Source organism: Artibeus jamaicensis, unplaced genomic scaffold (assembly GCF_021234435.1).
Source record: "Artibeus jamaicensis isolate MK-2021 breed Jamaican fruit bat unplaced genomic scaffold, CSHL_Jam_final contig_797, whole genome shotgun sequence".
Taxonomy (NCBI): Eukaryota; Metazoa; Chordata; class Mammalia; order Chiroptera; family Phyllostomidae; genus Artibeus; species Artibeus jamaicensis.
The window spans coordinates 10509013-10526637 of NW_026521977.1; the positions used below are offsets into that span (position 1 = coordinate 10509013).

At 40.7% G+C, this 17625-nt stretch overlaps 1 protein-coding gene across 2 annotated transcripts in view; it reads left to right on the forward strand.

The window, feature by feature from the left end:
- Nucleotides 1–17625, forward strand: part of NELL1 (neural EGFL like 1) — a 734878-nt gene that overhangs the window by 132154 nt on the left and 585099 nt on the right. For both annotated transcript variants that reach the window (XM_037162229.2, XM_037162218.2), the window contains exon 5: nt 7794–7890. In XM_037162229.2, the coding sequence (XP_037018124.2) occupies nt 7794–7890 (97 nt within the window). The remainder of the gene's footprint in view (nt 1–7793; nt 7891–17625) is intronic.

Genomic DNA, 17625 nt, shown 5'->3' on the forward strand with positions numbered 1-17625 from the left:
GCCAAAAGAAAGTGTAGATTTTAGAGGGTTTTGGCATAACCACACTATTTGTATTAGATAACCCATGGGAATGTGATAAATTGAGGCTGATTAGAATGCAATCAACTTAAGCAGTAAATTGTGTGCTTGTCAAAAGGACTGTGCTTAATCTAATTAATTTGCAAGCCGCTGACTATTTTCTTGCTTTTTCTGAAACACACCCGTGGCTTTCCTGTTAGTGAGTTGTCTGCCTGGCAGAGACAACTTGCTGCCTGCCCCTCTCTCTTTCCTGGGAGAAAACCAGTGTGCAGGGTTCATCCTGTTCTGTCTTTCGGGCTTTCTCTGTAAACCTCATGGGGGGGGGCTGTGGAGGAAGACACTTAACAAGGACCATACATTTCACTGGTTTTCATTGGCTGCATTTTCCTCATAATCATCTGCATAAAGTGTTGGGTCTGACTACCTGATTTCTCAGCCTGTATAATTCAGTTTTGCAAACTACTCATCATAAAGTCTTTCCTATAGTACTTTAAGGCTTGTAAAACTGTCTGATTAGAGCCCTCTAAGAAAAAAAGAGAGTATTGGGGAATTTCAATCATTTAGTCCATCAGTCAATCAGTTAATCTATGGAGTAGTCGCCTACTTTGGGTAGGCACCCTTCTAGATACTTGAGATACTGACAAGAAAAAGATAGGCAAGGGCCCTGCTTTCAGGATGATTGTAGTCTGCTAGGAGCAGACCATCAGGAAAGAGCTCAGATAATGCTGCAGAGTCATCTGCTTTGCTAAGGGGAAAGCAAGCTAAGTGATGAGTGGTTAGGAGATACCTTATCTAGGAGGGTCTGGGAAGGTCTCAGTGCAGGAGACACCTGAGCAGGTGCAGTGTCCTTGCTGTGAGCATTTTTGTTCCTCCACACTCCCCGGATACTCACTGGCTGCAGCAGTCAGGAAGTGCAGGCACAACTGGAGGGTGGAGGTACCGGCCAATTCCTCCTTCCTTGGCAGGGAAGCCTGGGAAAGCAGGCCCAGCCAGGACCAGAATGTTAGACTGCAGTGGGTAGTGTGAGAGTTCAGGGCCATGTGCATTGAGCTCTGGAGAGTATATGCAAATGGGTCATACGTGTGGGGAGGGTCTCAGAGAGCTGTGAAGAACCAGTGTGTAGGGCAGTCAGGATATATAAAAATACTATGTAAAAGATGCATTAAGGGCAGTCTGAAATAAGAACTTTGAGTGAGGGCCTCTGCTCACTTCTGACATTCCTGTTTTCCCAGGACCTTTGTCTGTGAATTGGCTAAATCCACTTCTGGTCCCAAGTGGACCAGGAAAGTGCCTAGTACTGGACTGTGACGAAGTGTTAGGGGCACTGTCCTGTTGTATTTTACTCTTATAAAAGAAGTGCAGTTTGGGTTGTTGGTTTGGTGACTGTGTGTCTAAACCCACGGTCTAATAAATTATACCTGCTACCTTTTCTTTTTTCCTGAGCCCTTCTCCAATCTTTTGTGTTTATGATGAACTTTCAACAGAAGTCAAACTTTTGTGACTGTCAGAGATTTATGTATTTTGGAAGGACATAACAGATATTAAATAGTACGTTTGCTTAGAATTTAGATGCATTAAACAGACTGACAACTGGTGGAAAGGAGCCGAGATGGGGCAAAAAATGGTGAATTTTTAACTAAAAAGCATTTATGCACAACCCACGGACATGGACAACAATATGGGAATTGGCTTGGGAAAGGGAGAGAGTGGGTGTGGGTGGAGGTGGGGGAAGGGAGGAAAAGTGGAGACAACTGTATTGGCATAAATAATAAAATAAGATAAAAAATTTTTTTAAAATATTTTATTTATTTATTTTTAGAGAGAGGGGAAGGGAAGGAGAAAGAGTGGGAGAGAAACATCAATGTGTGGTTGCCTCTCATGAGTGCCCTGCTGGGAACTGGCCTGCAACCCAGGCATGTGCCCTGACTGGGAATCGAACCGCGATACTCTGGTTTGCAGGCCCGCGCTCAATCCACTGAGCTACACCAGCCAGGGCTAAGATAAAAAAATTTTTAAAAAATATTTTGAGTAATTTACTCAGAGTTAGGGCTGGAAAAAATTAAAAGAAGCTAATGAATAACATTTTAAAACTAAAATAATAAAAATACTGGAATTTTAGAATGTCACGTAAAATATACTTTGTTCCTCCAATTTCATTTTTAATTTAAGCTTAGTATCTAAGTACATTGTCAGTTTGCTCCATAGCTAATCAGGTTAAACAGTAACAGAAATTAGTGCTGTTAATTCTGTGTATTTCCTTTGCATATTCACTTGTTCTAACTTTTTTAAATCTGTGGAAGATGAAAGGAAACTTAGGACTTAAACATTTTCCAAGCGGTAGAAGCTTTTAACAAAATAGGCACTACATTCTTGGATTTTTAACATTGGAGTCTCACACTGGTAAACACACTGCATTCGACAGTGACATCATTCCTTTGAACTGTATCCCAAAGCACAAGCAGGCATCCGAGGTACTGATAGTTATGTCTCAGTGGATTCCTTGGGCGTGAGCCACAGCCAGAGGCCTGGACTGGGCCACGTGGCCTGGGTGGCCCTGTGTTGTCGGTCATCTGTGAGTGTTGCAGAATGGCAGCACCTACTCTGTTCCCAGGGTGTTACATCTATGTCATTTAAGCCTCAACACCACCCATGCGGTCAGCAGTAATGTCCCCATTTTTTAAGTGAGGAAACTGAGGTGCAGAGAAATAACTTGGTTAGTACTGAAGAACTGGAACATGAACCCAAGTCTGTTTTATCACAGCTCTTCTTGTCTCTGCGGCACCACACTGTCTCCGATGGCTCTTGGCTTTTGGGGCATGGAAATACAACACGTCACCTTTCCACTTTTTCAGATGGTGCATTTGTTAGGGTAACTACTAACTAGTCACAAGTACAGAAAATCTCTCTCATCTCAGCACAGAATTTTATTTCTTGCTTACACAGTGTCCGCTGGGGTGTGTCTAGCAGACAGGCGACCTTCCCATCATTACTTAGGGGCTCAGGACGCTCCCTCTGGGGCTTTGCCCACCTCGTGGCCCTCAGTCTCCTCGAGTCAACTGAAAGAGAAGAAGTGAGAGAGCATGTGAAAGATGCTTGAGGGAGATGTTTTGGGGGAGGGGGCGGGCCTGGGAATGGGGCGCACATCTCTGACTTCCATTTTGTGACTGTGCTTAGCTGTGGGGGAGTCTGGAAATGTAGTCCCGCTGTGAGCCCAGTAGGAAGGGAAAGCAGGCTCTGGGAGAGCTACCCAGTCTCGGCCATTACTTGGGCTCATCGACTTGTTTCCTCTTTTCCTTCCTGATGAATAAAGGCACTTTAACGGATCTCAGTGAGTAGCACAGATTGGGGGTCTGGGTTCAAATTGCGGCTCTGCCATTTGCAAGCAGCCTAACCGCAGCCAGAACACCCTCTGAGGGGTGAGAATGAAGTGAATTGACGGAAAGCCCGCAGGACAGTGCTCAACACACACTAAGTGCTTGTTGTAAGTGCTTGTTGTGTGACCTCACTTCAGTCTTTATTCTGCACTCAGCTCTAGCGTCCCCTTCTTTGGAAAGCGGCAGGCAAAATTCTGGTTTCTTTCCCCTCTGCTCCATAGGTCATAGCACTTACTGAACTGAACTATAGCGTGGACGCAGGCATGTGATCTGTCTCGGGCATTTGACCCCAGGGCAAGGACTTGGTCGTATTGCTTTGGCCTGTGTGTATCCCCATAGGCAGCACAGTGTCACGCACATTGCAGACAGATTGTTGATGCGATCACAAGGTTCTCTTTCCTGCCTACACAGGAAACCCAGGAGTTCACTGTAGGAGCCTTGACTGTTGTTCCATTTGGCTTGAGTGATACTAGATTTAACTGACAGACTGCTGCACCCTATCTGCCCATTCCAGGGGTCTGTCCACCTCAGCTGTACCCTAGGGATGAGACGTTTTTTCCCAAGGATTCTGATGGTATTTCTCTGGCATGCTGGTACAGGGTACAGGTAGAATGTGATAAACCTATTTCTTGGCTTATAATAATGTTATCAGCATTATTCTGTGCAGTTACCCTTTCTCGTGTCTTTCATTCATTCATTCGCTCATTTCCCCACCCCCTCACCATTCCCATTCCCTTTCCCTTTCCCTTAGGAAGACGATAGTATATACTTTATACAAGACTTTAAATTTGCATCTTTAGCTAATTGATATAAAATCATTTTGCATGTGCATGTATTTAATTTATATACCCTTTTGCTTTTACTTTATACTTAAAACTTTTTACTTGAACATCTTAATTTCTTCAGAAGTGTTTTAGGAATGATACAGAAACAACCCTCTACTCTTTGTCAGGTTCTGCTTTTTCTCTCTCTTTCCAAATGACAGTGTGTGTTTACATATATCCATTGTTATTTTGAGCCCATGGAGGGTAAGTTGCAAACAGGGTGACCCCTCGACCCCAAATATTGTAGTGTGCATGTCCCGAGAACAAGCCCTTTACTTAAACACACACCGCCCACTTTGAGAAGTGGGCAGAATCAATTTCCTGATTCCTCAGAATTCTGAGGAATCTCTCAGGAATTCCTCAGGAAATTCTGAGGAATCAGGAAATTGAGCATCGGCGAGATACTGTCATCTGCTGTTCCGTCAGATCTCACCAATTTTCTCATTGATGCCCTTTGTAGTACTGTTTTTTCCTGCCCCAGGACTCAGTCCAAGAACCTGTCTTATGTACAATTTTTATGTCCCTTTGGTCTCTCTTAATCTGCAACTGTTTCTCAGTCTGTATTTTTCATGACACTGACATTTTAAAGAGCACCAGCAGCAGCTAGTTTGTGAGGTGTCCCTCAGACTGGGTTTGTCTGATACTTACTTCCTTGTGATTAGATCTGTGGGCTTTTATATACATTTTTGTGCTCTGTTTTTAAGCACTCCTCGTTTTGCTATATCCATGTCCAGCTTGTCAATTGTGTTTGCTGCACACATTTCCCTGGTGAAGACTTAGGGTGGACTGGTTAGACTGCCAGGAAGGCAGCTGCCACGGCCGCCAGAATTTATTTTTTTGGGGGGAGGTGTAAGGGAAAGTCAGGAAGGTCTCCTTAGGGGAAGTGCATTCCTGGCAATCACCCCACCCCTGTAACACCAGCCTGTGAACCCCTTTCCTGCTTCAGCTGATAGTGGGTGTGCCTCAGACGTTGTGCCTTAGCTGTTTCCAGTCGCCAGTGGTTACTGTGGTTGTAGACGATACGGCAGGCCAGGAAGTTGATCTTTTTGATTGTTCTTTCATTCGTGCACTTGAGAAACATCGACGAAGGGTCTGCTCTTCTCATGGGAGCTCACGCTCTCGTACATGGAAAACCAGAAAGTGCTTGAATCAAAAGCTCCTCTCACCCTGACAGATGCAAATGCTTTACAATGAAGGTCAAGATAAATAGTGGACAACATTTTCAACTCCTGAGTAAAACCATGTTATGGAAGGGGTCCTGCCCTTCACCCGAGCACAGTGGTTTCTGTCTCTCTCTGGCCTCCTCCGAAACTCGCCAGCACGGGACATAACTTTCCCATCGTTATCTCCATACCACATAAATAATTTTGCATTCTACTTTCCTCCAGTGAAAATTATTCTGTATGCGCTACCATATTTCACAACCTGCATATTTATTACTCTTAATGACGGTAGTAAATTTTATCAAGCTGATCCATTGGAACTTATGCATTTCTCTTATGTTGTAAATTTGTCTTTTTCCTAATTTTAAGAAAGAACTTTAAAAAAAAAGTTTATAGCACATTCTTGGTTTAGAGCAGTTTTGACAGCCTGTTTAATTGGAAATGGTTCATGCTAACAGACAAAAGTCTGTTGAATTCCTGTGGAGAGAAGAACACTGCCTGTGTTTTTACAGAAAACATTTTTCTTTGCTTGTATCTTGAGCCTCCATTTATAATGAATGGAAAGACCATTAATAAAGAAGCACCTGATACAGTTGGAGCCTTGTCGGTTGAATACCTTGCGTGGGTATTTAGGAGGCCGCATGTTTCCAGTGTGGAGTAGGGGAGTGTTGGACGGTGCCGTTCAGATACGAGGCTGTGGTGTGATGGCTTCTGAGTGGAAGGGTCCTGCCATCATGCACTTGCTTGGCACAACTAGACCATCTTTCAGGTCTTCCACACTTTCCTTCTGAGAGCCCCTGGAGGAACGCGTCACCCCCTGGCAGGGGCAGCCAGAGGACCGATTAGTGCTGAGACCTGTGGACTTCCCGGGAGATGACTCCTTCTGTGGCTGTTCTGAGCAAGAACTGGAGAATGCAAGGAATGGACAGGGCCCTCGTGATGCCCTGAATTTCATGGGGGATCAGTCACTCTGTCTTGTCTACCCAAAGTCTTCTGAGCATCCAAGGACAAGTTTAGTTGTCGTGTAGGCAAGCTTGTCTCTCCTTTTCTCAGCGTTCCAGTGTACATGCCAGGGGTGGGGTGGGGGCCTGTGACTGGCTGCTGGTCGCAGGGACTAGATGTAGAGAGCACAGATCTGAACATTTGTGACTGCCTACCTGGGTGTGCTAGGTCAGGACCGCTGGAGGAATTCAGTTGTTCAGCAAGTACTTTCAAAGGTCCTGGGGTTTTTGTCTCTGGTTGTATGTCTTCATATATCGTATGGTATGTGAAGATACGTGAATATTTTGTTTATGTGCAGAATTTTGTTTTTCTTTTTTTGTTTTATGAGGGCAGGACTTTTATGTTCGTTTAATTGCTGTATCTCTTGTTGATTCATGTAGAGCTCAGACCATACAATGTGCTCAATAAGTATTAGTTGATTGGATGATGACTTTAGAAGCTTGATTTTGCAGACTAAGCATATTGCCATGTGGGCAGCTGCTACTCACGTGCTTGGAGGGGTGGAGCAGGTTACTGTAGACACGAGTAGCAGCTAAATAAACTGGGCCAGGGAGAAGTCGTGTGAGGTATGGTGTGTGGGCTTTGGAACCAGGCATCCAGAGGTTCTCATTCCAGCTCTGCTGCTCTCTGATTGACCCGTTTATATCCCCTGAACCTCAGCTTTCTCATCTGTCATATGGATAAAACTACTTTCCTCACAGAGCTTGTAGAATGGTCACTGCTCAGAGCAGACACTCATGTTACCCACTGCCTCCTTCCCCTGACAAAAGGATGAAGATACAAAGCCACGAGGGGCCCAGGTAATGTGTCCAAGTGTTGAAAGAGGTCATTGAGAGGACTTGACCTCTGGTTGACCTGCAAGCTGGCCCTGGGCAATTGGAGGCTTCTCACCCCATCCCCCACCCTGGGAATGTGCGTCCCATCCCCCATTCCCACACTGGGAGCCACTCAGGGATGGAGCCTTGAGAGAGTACTGTGTTGTTGAGACCATATGGACTGTGACCTGTCAGAAACCATTCAGGCCTCTGTGTGAACTTGAGATCCTGGTGGGCGGGTGCAGACATCTCCTTTCGTGGCCTCCCAAGACAAGCCTCCTGTGGCAGTTCTCTCGCCAATGAAAACTGCCACCTACCAGTCCCGGGTGGCCTGCCTCTTTGTTCAGTCTCTCCTTGCCCCCATGTATGGGGGCCAGTTTTGAATGTCACCAGGGAACTCCCAAGGCTGTGAAACAACCAAGGGTTATGAAGACACAGAGCTCTACATTCACGTCACCTTCCTGCCATTTCAAACGGCCGCATATTGGCTCCATGTCTCTAGCAGAAGCTATAGCCCTGAGGACTTCAAACCGCGTGTGCAGGTTCTGGTTCTGCTGCCGGCCTCTCTAATAGCGACTGTGTTCTTTGCCCCCACAGGATTTATGAACGCATCATAGACCCTCCTGAGACCAACCTCCCGCCAGGAAGCAGTTTATGGCTTGGTCAGCGCAACCCAAAGCATGGCTTATTCAAAGTAAGGACTACTTTCCACTTTTTATGTGTTTGACATGAATTAAATCTTTAAATCTTCCTAATTTTATGAAGCGGGTGTTTTGAAACTCTCTGCGAGGCTGAGAGTTAAAGTGACTCGCCCGAGGCCACACAATTCACTCTGGCCCCAGGTATGAATGTGGCAGAATGTGGGTGATCCTCAGAATGTTTCTCATCACATTAATCTGTTTTTTATGTTTTATTTTTAAGGATTTTATTTATTTATCTTTAGAGAAAGGGGAAGAGAGGAAGGAGAAACATTAATGTGTGGTTGGCTCTTGTGCACCCCCTACTGGGGACCTGGCCCAAAACCCAGTCATGTGCCCTGCCTGGAAATCGAACCTGCGACCCCTTGGTTTGTGGGCTGGCACTCAGTCCACTGAACCATACCAGCCAGGGTGTTTCTCATTACCTTAATTCTTAAGGTAACTGTTAAATTGGTTTTCATTCTCAGAATATATGTTATATCATTTTGTGAGTATGTTTAGATATATAATAGGAAATAATTATCAGTGTCTAGGAGCTTTGGTTTTCTTATAAAGAAGACAGTAAAATAACTGCATTATGGTATTTTACAGAAAGATGAGGGTCCAGTGATAAAATGAAGAAGTTAAAAATATGAAATTTTAAGATAGTCTTGTTCTTCAGCCCTGGCTGGTGTAGCTCAGTGAATTGAGCATGGGCTGCGAATCTAAGGGTCGCTGGTTTGATTCCCAGTCAGGGCACATGCCTGGGTTTCAGGTCAGGTCCCTAGTGGGGGCCATATGAGAGGCAACCACACACTGATGTTTCTCTCCCTCTCTAAAAATAAATAAATAAATAAATAAGTAATTAAAAAAGATAGTCTTGTTCTTCAGTAGAATGGCAGGAGTTTACTTTTGGCATTATGGTGGACTAGATATTTAGTCTAGAACAATATTAATTGTTTTGTGCCATGAACATGGGACATCTTTCCATTTGTTTGATAAAAAACTTGAGATGACACAAAGTTTTGTAGTTTTCAGTGTACACGCCATTTACCTTCATGGTTAAACTTATTCCTAAGAATTTTATTGTTTTTGATACTGTTGTGGTTGGGTCTTTTTTCTTTATTTGTTTTGTACATTTTATTTTATTTTTAGTGTAGAGAAATTGATTTTTCTATTTGGTTTTGTGTTTTGCAGTTTGCACTGAATTCATTGATCAGTAGTTCTAAAGTTTTTAAATGGAATCTTTAGGATTTTCTATGATATATTATATCATCTGCAAACAACACAATTTTACTTCTCATTTGAATGCCTTTTGTTTCTTTTTATTGCCTAGGACTTCTACTGCTATGTTGAATAGTGTATCAGAGTGGGCACCTGTCTTGTTCTTGACCTTAGAGGAAAAGCGTTCAGCTTTTCACCACTAAGTATGACATTAGCTGTGGGCTTGTCATATGTGGCCTTTATTATGTCGAAGTATGTTGCTTGCATGCCCAATTTTTTGAGCACTGTTATCAATGAAAATGTGTTGGGTTTTGTTGGGTGCTATTTCTGCATCTATTGAGATGATCATATGATTTTTATCTTTCATGCTATTGCTGTGTATCACATTCATTGGTTGGTATATGTTGAACTATGCTTGAGTGTCAAAAGTAAATCTGCCTTAATTGTGGTGTGTGATCCTTTAATGTACTTTTTAATTAAGTTTGCTAATTTTTTGCTCAGAATTTTTGCATCTGTATTTATCAGGGTTATTGCTCTGTAGTTTTCTTTTAGTGTTCCTATCTGGTTTTGGTGTAAGGGCTCCTTAGACAATAGCCATTTTAATGAGTTCCTGGTTCTTTTGGTTGATTGGATGATTGTGGTTGATTGGCTTAGCCTGGCTACAGTGATATCTACTGGGCTGTCGCACGTGTCTTTAGTCAGTGGACAGGTCAGCAGGCGGCAGGGTGATCTAAGATAGACTCCTCACATCTCTAGTGGATGCTGGCTGTTGTCTGGTGACCCTCAGTTCTCTTCCAGTTGGTCTTTCATTCTCCACCAGTCTAGCTCGGGATCATCCACCTGGCAGTCTTGAGATTCCAAGTATAACCAGAGAGGATGAACGAGTGTTTTCAAGGTTGTTTGCTTGATCACATTTGCTATTAATTTACTACCCAAAGGAAGTCATATGACTAAATGCAGAGTCAAGGGGTAGAAAATATAGACTCCATCTCTTGAAGAGCTATTTTGCGATATTGCATTGCAAGGATATGGATACAAAGAAGAGAAGAATTTTTGACCACTTTAACAGTCTATTAACACAAATCAAGATAAGTAGAAAGACAGCCATACCTAGATATATTAGTGAAATAGCAGAATCCCAAAGACACAGAGAATATCTTAAAAGTAGCCAGTGAGATAATGCAATTTTCCATTGAACAGCTGGCTTCAAAACAGTAAAAGCAAAAAAGCCCAAATATTAAAAAAAAGTTTTCAAAGTTTTGCAAGAAAATAACTACCCAATGTAGTGCGTATATCCAGTTTATCATTTGAGAATGAGTGCAAAATAAAGAATTTACACACAAACAGTACTTTTAGCTTATGACTAGCAGATCTTCATTAGAGAAGAAAGACATATAGAGTAAGGAGAATTGGTGAATAAATTGTTGAGAGCATGCACAAGAACGAATAATCATTGTTTGGCTAAATAATAAAAGCAATGCAGAGTTTTCAAAAAATAGAAATAAATAGTAGATAACAATAAAATGATAATAGAAGATGATCTGATATAAAGTGTTTTAAGGCCTTGTATTGGTCAGAAAATGAATACAGAAATTGATAAATCTTAGAACCTAAGTTTGTATGTTAAAAATACAAACCAACACTGACATACTAATAGTGTTTAACTTCCAAACTGAAGTATGAAAGAATGAAGGGATTTCTGAAAAAGTGCTATCAACCTCAATTAAGTCAAGAAGAGAAAAAAAATCCTTACTATAATACAACAGATGTAATTCCATTTCATAATATTTTCAAATTTAAGTAATATTTACCCAGTGCTTAAAAGTCAGAGTATTATATTGGATTCATAAAACTCAAATTCTGATCTATATATTGCTTATAGAAATAATTAAAAGTAAGGATTCATAAATGTTGATACTGAAGTGGAAAAAAGGAGGATAAAAAAGAGAAATAGACCAAACCAAACATGAGAAAACTGTAGAAGCTTGGGCAAAAGCCAAAAATTTTGTCTCATAATGATAAATAATTCTACAGATACATAAACCTAAAACATAACATGAAAATATGCCATATTTTTCAGACCATAAGATGCACCTAGGTTTTAGAGGAGGAAAGTAGGAAAAAATTTTGAAGCAAAAAATGTGGTGAAGTATTTAGTAACATAAATAACATAATACTTCACCACTGTAAATGTAAACAACTTAACAGCAGCATTAACCACCCATATTCCTCCCAAATTTGGGTATGGGGGAAGGTGTGTCTTATGGTCCGAAAAATACAGTACATTGTGGTGTTACAGATCCCTGGGAGGGAGCACCTTGTCTCTATAGGTTGCTGGGTCAACTGGATCTCTGTAAAGGCAAACAGCTAACCTTGACTTTCCTTTCACAATATAAACAAAATCAATTCCAGGGAATTATAGATATGAATCTGAAAGGCAAATCAGTAAAGCTTTAAAAAGATAGCATTAAAATAAGTCTTTATGACCTCAATGTCATAAAAATATTTCTCAAATAAGACATAAAATAATAATCATAAAGAATGTCTGATATATTAGAATAATAAAATTTGGAACTTTTTCCCAAAATACATGAGTAAGAGAGTAAATGGGCATGCCATAGAACAGGAGACGCTATTCAGAGTAGCTATATCCTACAAAGGCAGAAAAGACAAAGATTTAATGACTAATGTATCCACTTGAAGATGTTAGAAGATGAATATCAGAATAAACCCAGAGAAAGGAAAAAGCATGGAAACATAAGCATGTATGAACAGAAATTAATAAAATGACACACTACAAGTAAGATGCAATAGAAAAATTCAAGAAAACCAAAACAAGGTCATATGAAAAGACAAACCTATTCTTATGCCTGTACCAGACTGTCTTGAGTACAGTGGCCTTGTAGTATAATTTAACATCAGGCACTGTGATCCCTCTAACTTTGTCTGTCTTTCTCAGGATTGCTGAGGCTATTTGGGGTCTTTTTTGGTTCCATATAAATTTCTGGAATATTTGTTCTAGATTGGTAAAATGTGCCATTGGTATTTTGATAGGCATCGAATCTATAGATTGCTTTGGGTAATATGCACATTTTAATGATGTTAATTCTGCCAATCCATGAACACAGTATATTTTTCCATTTATTTGTATCTTCCTCAATGTCTTTCTTCAGTGTTCTCTAGTTTTCCTAGTATAGGTCTTTTACCTCCTTGGTTAAATTTATTTCTAGATACTTTAATTTCCCTGTTTATATAGTAAATGGGGTTCTGATACTTAATTGTTGGTATACAAGAATGTCATCAATTTCTGAATATTGACTTTGTATCCTGCCAAAATTGCTTATTAGATTCAGTAGTTTTTTGGTGGAGACTGTAGGGTTTTCTATGTACACTGTCATGCTGTCTGCATATAATGACAACTTTACTTCCTCCTTTTTAATTTGGATGCCTTTTATTTCTTTTTCTGGTCTAATCACTATGACTAGAACTTCCAGTATTGTGCTGAATAAGAGTGGTGAAAGTGGGCACCATTGTCTTGTTCCTGACATTAAGGGAAATGCTTCTAGTTTTTGCCCATAGAGTATAATATTGGCAGTAGGTTTCTCATATATCTTTTACTATGTTTTATGCTCACTATTCCCACTTTGCTGAGTGGGGTTTTTTTGTATTATAAATGGGTGCTGGGTTTTGTCAAGTGCTTTTCCGGCATCTGTTGATGTGATCATGTGATTTTTGTCTTTCATTTTATGTACGTGATGTATTATGTTTATTGATTTACAAATGTTATACCATCCTTGCATTCCTGGGATGAATCCCACCTCACCCTGGTGTATGATCTGTTTAATGTATTTCTGGTTTTGAATTACCAATATTGTTTTGAGGATTTTGGCATCTATGTTCGTCAGAGATATTGGCCTGTAATTTTCTTCCTTTTTTGTGTCTTTATCTGGTTTTGGAATTAGGATAATACTGGCCTTGTAGAAAGAGTTTAGGAGTTTTCCCTCTTCTCGATTTTTTTGGAATAATTTGAGAAAGATAGGTGTTAGTTCTTGAATGTTTGGTAGAATTTGTCTGCAAAGCCATCTGGCCCAGGACTTTTGTGTGATGGGAATTTTTTGGTTACTGCTTCGATTTCACTGGTTGTTATCAGTGTGTTCAGGCTTTCTGCCTCTTCTTGATTTAGTTTTGGGAGATAGCATGTTTCCACAAATTTGTTCATTTTGCCTAGATTGTTGAGTTTCTTGGCATATAGTTCATAGTAATTTCTTGCAATTCTCTGTATTTCTGTGGTATTGGTTGTTACTTCTTTTTTTGTTTCTGATTTTGTTTATTTGGGTCCTCTCTCCTTTTTTCTTGATGAGTCAGGTTAAAGGTTTGTCAATTTTGTTTATCTTTTCAAAGAACAAGCTCCTGGACTCACCGGAACAGAATAGAGAGCCCAGAAATAAATCCATGTCTTTATGGTCAATTAGTATTTAACAAAGTAGGCACAAGCATACAATGGAGTAAAAACAGTTTCTTCAATAAATGGTGTTGGTAGAACTGGACTGGTACATACAAAAAAAATAAACTAAACCACCCACTTATACCATATAACAAAATAGACTCAAGATGGGTAAAGGGCTTAAATATAAATCATGATACCATAAAAGTCATAGTGGAAAACATAGTACAATTTCAGACATCCCAGTGACCTGGTATAACAAGGATTACAAGTCTCTGCAAAAATAATGGGGAAGGTCATAAAACAAATGGACTACTATAGAATTCAGTAAAACAAAAACAAAGTTGGGGAACCCTGGGGGAACAGAGACAATCTGATCTCCAGAGTCACTATAGTATTCCAATGACCATATTCAAGTAAAATCACAAGACAAAAAAAGGAAGATATTGTCATTCAGAGGAACAAAATAAATGGACAGAAACCATCTCTGAGGAAGCCCAGACAATGGGCTTACTAGACAAAGACTTTAAAACAATTGTCTTAAATGTGCTCAGAAAGCTTGACAAACAACTTCACCATATACAAAAATAAACTCAAGATGGATAAAAGACTTGTGACAGCATAAAAGTCCTAGGGGAAAACATAGGCAGGAAAATTTTAGATATTCTGTGCTACAATATCTTTGCCGATATGCCCCCTAGAGCAAGGGATATAAAATTAAAAAATAAATGGGACTATATCAAATTAAAAAGCTTCTGCATGGCTAAAGAAAACATAAGCAAAATGAAAAGGAAACCAGCTGTATGAGAAAATGTATTTGCCTATGATACCTTGGACCAAAGGCTTTATCTCCGAAATATATAAAGAACTCACATGATTCTACTCCTGGAAGACAAACAATCCAATTAAAAATGGACAAAGGACTTGAACAGACACTTCTCCAAGGAGGCCATACAGAGGGCCCATTGGCATATGAAAAGATGCTCAACATCACTAGCCATCACAGACATGCAAATTAAAGCCACAATAAGATACCGCTTCATACAGGTCAGAATGGCCATCATAACCAAATCAACAAACAGTAAGTGCTGGTGAGGTTGTGGAGAAAAGGAATCCCTAGTGCATTGTTAGTGGGAATGTAGACTGGTGCAGCCACTGTGGAAAACAGTGTGGAATTTCCTCAGAAAACTAAAAATGGAACTGCCTTTTGACCCCACAATTCCACCGCTGGGATTATACCCTAAGAATCCTGAAACACCAATTTGAAAGAACCTATGCAGCACAATGTTCATAGCAGCATTATTTATAATAGCAAAGTGCTGGAAACAGCCTAAGTACTCACCAGTATATGATTGGATCAAAAAATAGTGGTACATTTACATGATGGAATAATACACAGCAGAAAGAAAGAAGGAACTTCTACCTTTGCGACAGCATGGATGGAACTGGAGAGCATTATGCTAAGTGAAGTAAGCCAGGCAGTGAGAGATAAATACCATATAATCTCACCTATAAGTGGAATCTAATCAACAAAACAAACAAGTAAGCAAAATAGAATCGGAGATATGGACATATAGAACAAACTGTGACCAGAGGGGAGGGGTTGGGGGGTAATGGGGGAAAGAAGGGGAAGGGTCAAATCAAGGAACGTGTATAAAGGATCCATGGAGAAGGATAAGGTCGTGGGGGTGAATTGGATGTGGGAGGTGGTCGTGGGTAGTGTAGGGGAGAGTAATGAGGAGAAAAGGGGGACAACTGAACTTAACAATAAAAATTTTAAACATTAAAAAAAATTAAACGTACTTAGGAAGCTAAAGGAAAATATAAGGAAGTCAGAAAAATTATGTATGAACAAGTAAATATCGATAAAGAGAGAGATTATAAAGAGGAGCCAAACAGATATTCTGTAGCTGAGAAGTACAACTTAGATAAAAAATTCACTAGAATAATTAATTATCAAACTTGGGCAGGCTGAAAAAACAGTTAATGAACTTGAACATAAGACAATTTAAATTAACCAGCCTGAGGCACAGAAAAGTGAATGAAGTCAAGTTCAAGGCATGTGGGTACATGAAGGGCAATCTGTTTGCATTCATTCTACCATATACGTTCTCACTGGAAGTTTTCCACTTCCTTCATCACTCTAATTATAGTTTGAAAGGCTAGGCAGGGCTGGCTGTATTGGCAGTTGACCTGTGCCTTTCCACAGGGCACTGCATTTATTGCACAAAGTCTCTGTGATTGGTTTACTCCTGTGCTGGTGCTGTCTTTAAGTTTTCAGTAATTTTAAAATAAGGAACTCTACAAGTTGTATTACTGGTCCCAAGTGTATCTTTGGGGGTGTTTACTTGTTTATTATTAGCAATTCTCTCTAGACTCTAGCTTTACTTTGGTCAGAACTGTGAGTATTCAACAAGTACTTAGAATAGTACCAGGAACATAGTTGGCAGACAGTATACTCTTAAAATGAATGAATATAACAGCTATGAATTTCTCTTACTTATAAAGTGACAAAACTATCTTTCAAAATGATAATGCAGATTATATAAGAATATGTTAAAAGGACCTAGCTCATAGTAAGTTTGCAATATGCATCTTCCCCCCTTTTATTGTGTATTTAATGTTCCCTGTATGCTTAACAGTATATTATAGAAATGATAGGTACCTGTTCTGTCTTTGGGGGACTTCTGTTTGAGCAGGGAGTTTGTGATTAAGAGAGGGGGAACAGTTAGTCCTGTTACATATTCTGGCTTGCTGAATGCCTGGTTCTCTGAAGATGTAAGGAAACTTGTACTGGAGATACTGTGTGCCTGATAAAGACAGAAAGCACAAAGCACGTTCCTAGACTGGGACAATCAATCACATTTCAGTAGAGGTGGGTCGTAGGTGTGCAGAAGAGAGTAACAACAATTACTGACTGCTCTCTGTGTTCCAGACCTTGTACGGCCCTACACGTATTGCCTCAGTTAGTTACATTACCCCTTAGGAGAATCCTGGGGAGGTAGCTATTATTATCCCTGTTGTACACATCCGTCAGTGGGGCTCAAGGGGACTAAGCACTATGCCAGTCTAAGTGATGGAAGTGGGATTTAAGTTTAGGCCTTTTTTATTTCAGTCCTTGTTCATTCATCCAAACTTTCATTCTATACATAGTTTTTAGGGTCTTGCTTACCACGTGCTAGTCACTGTGTTAGGTGGTGGTGACGTTTCACTTAACTACACCATGTCTCATGGCGGAGACAGACCCTGGTGCCTTTTTCCAGGGCTCCAGCCCAAGGAAGTGGTTGTCCCAGTGAGAAGCATCAGAAGGAATGGCATTTCCTCACAGGCTGTCTCCCTTGGGAGCAGGGTGAACCTCTTTGCTCCCCAGTAGGTGTAGCCTAGTCTAACGGCTCTTAAGGCAGGAACCTTTTAAAACTCATCTTCCCCTTAGAACCCTGTATGTCTGGCAGTGCTTCTGGCCATCCTTTGGTGCAGTAAGGCTTCTGGGCTAGGGGAAGTAGGTCAGTGTCTCATTACAGAAACTATCTTGATCAATTTAATGCCCCTGTAAAAAAGGCAGCCCTTCTCAGGTGAGTCAGCATCTTCAGATTCTTAATATTGACCTTTGTAAAAGCTGCCTCCTGGGTCCAAGAGCCATGCCTGCTTTATTGCTCCAGAACTAAAAATGCTTATTATGTGTTTTCAGGTTAAAATAGCATTATTCTCTGCTTTACATATTAACACTTTGCTTCATAGAGAAAGTAAAAGCAAAAACTCCTCCCTTGTCAACCTTGAGTTCTGGGCCCTGGTGGGTCCTTAGGGATTGTGCAGTGAAAGTGCTGCCAATTGAAGAGCAGAGGCTGGTGCCTGGCACATTAGCCTCTAGTGTTAGGTAATTCCTGTCAGAGACACAGAACAGAAGCTGGGGATTCTTTCACATCAAAACTGCATGCATTTGAGAAAATGCACGGCCAGTCGTGATAGGCTTATCTGAATCTTCTGATTGTCACAGGTTTTCATTGTCAGGATGGGTGACTACCACTCGATTTCTCTTTGATGCCTTCTAAGCTGATTACGCTGTTCCTATTTCAGGGGGTAAGGA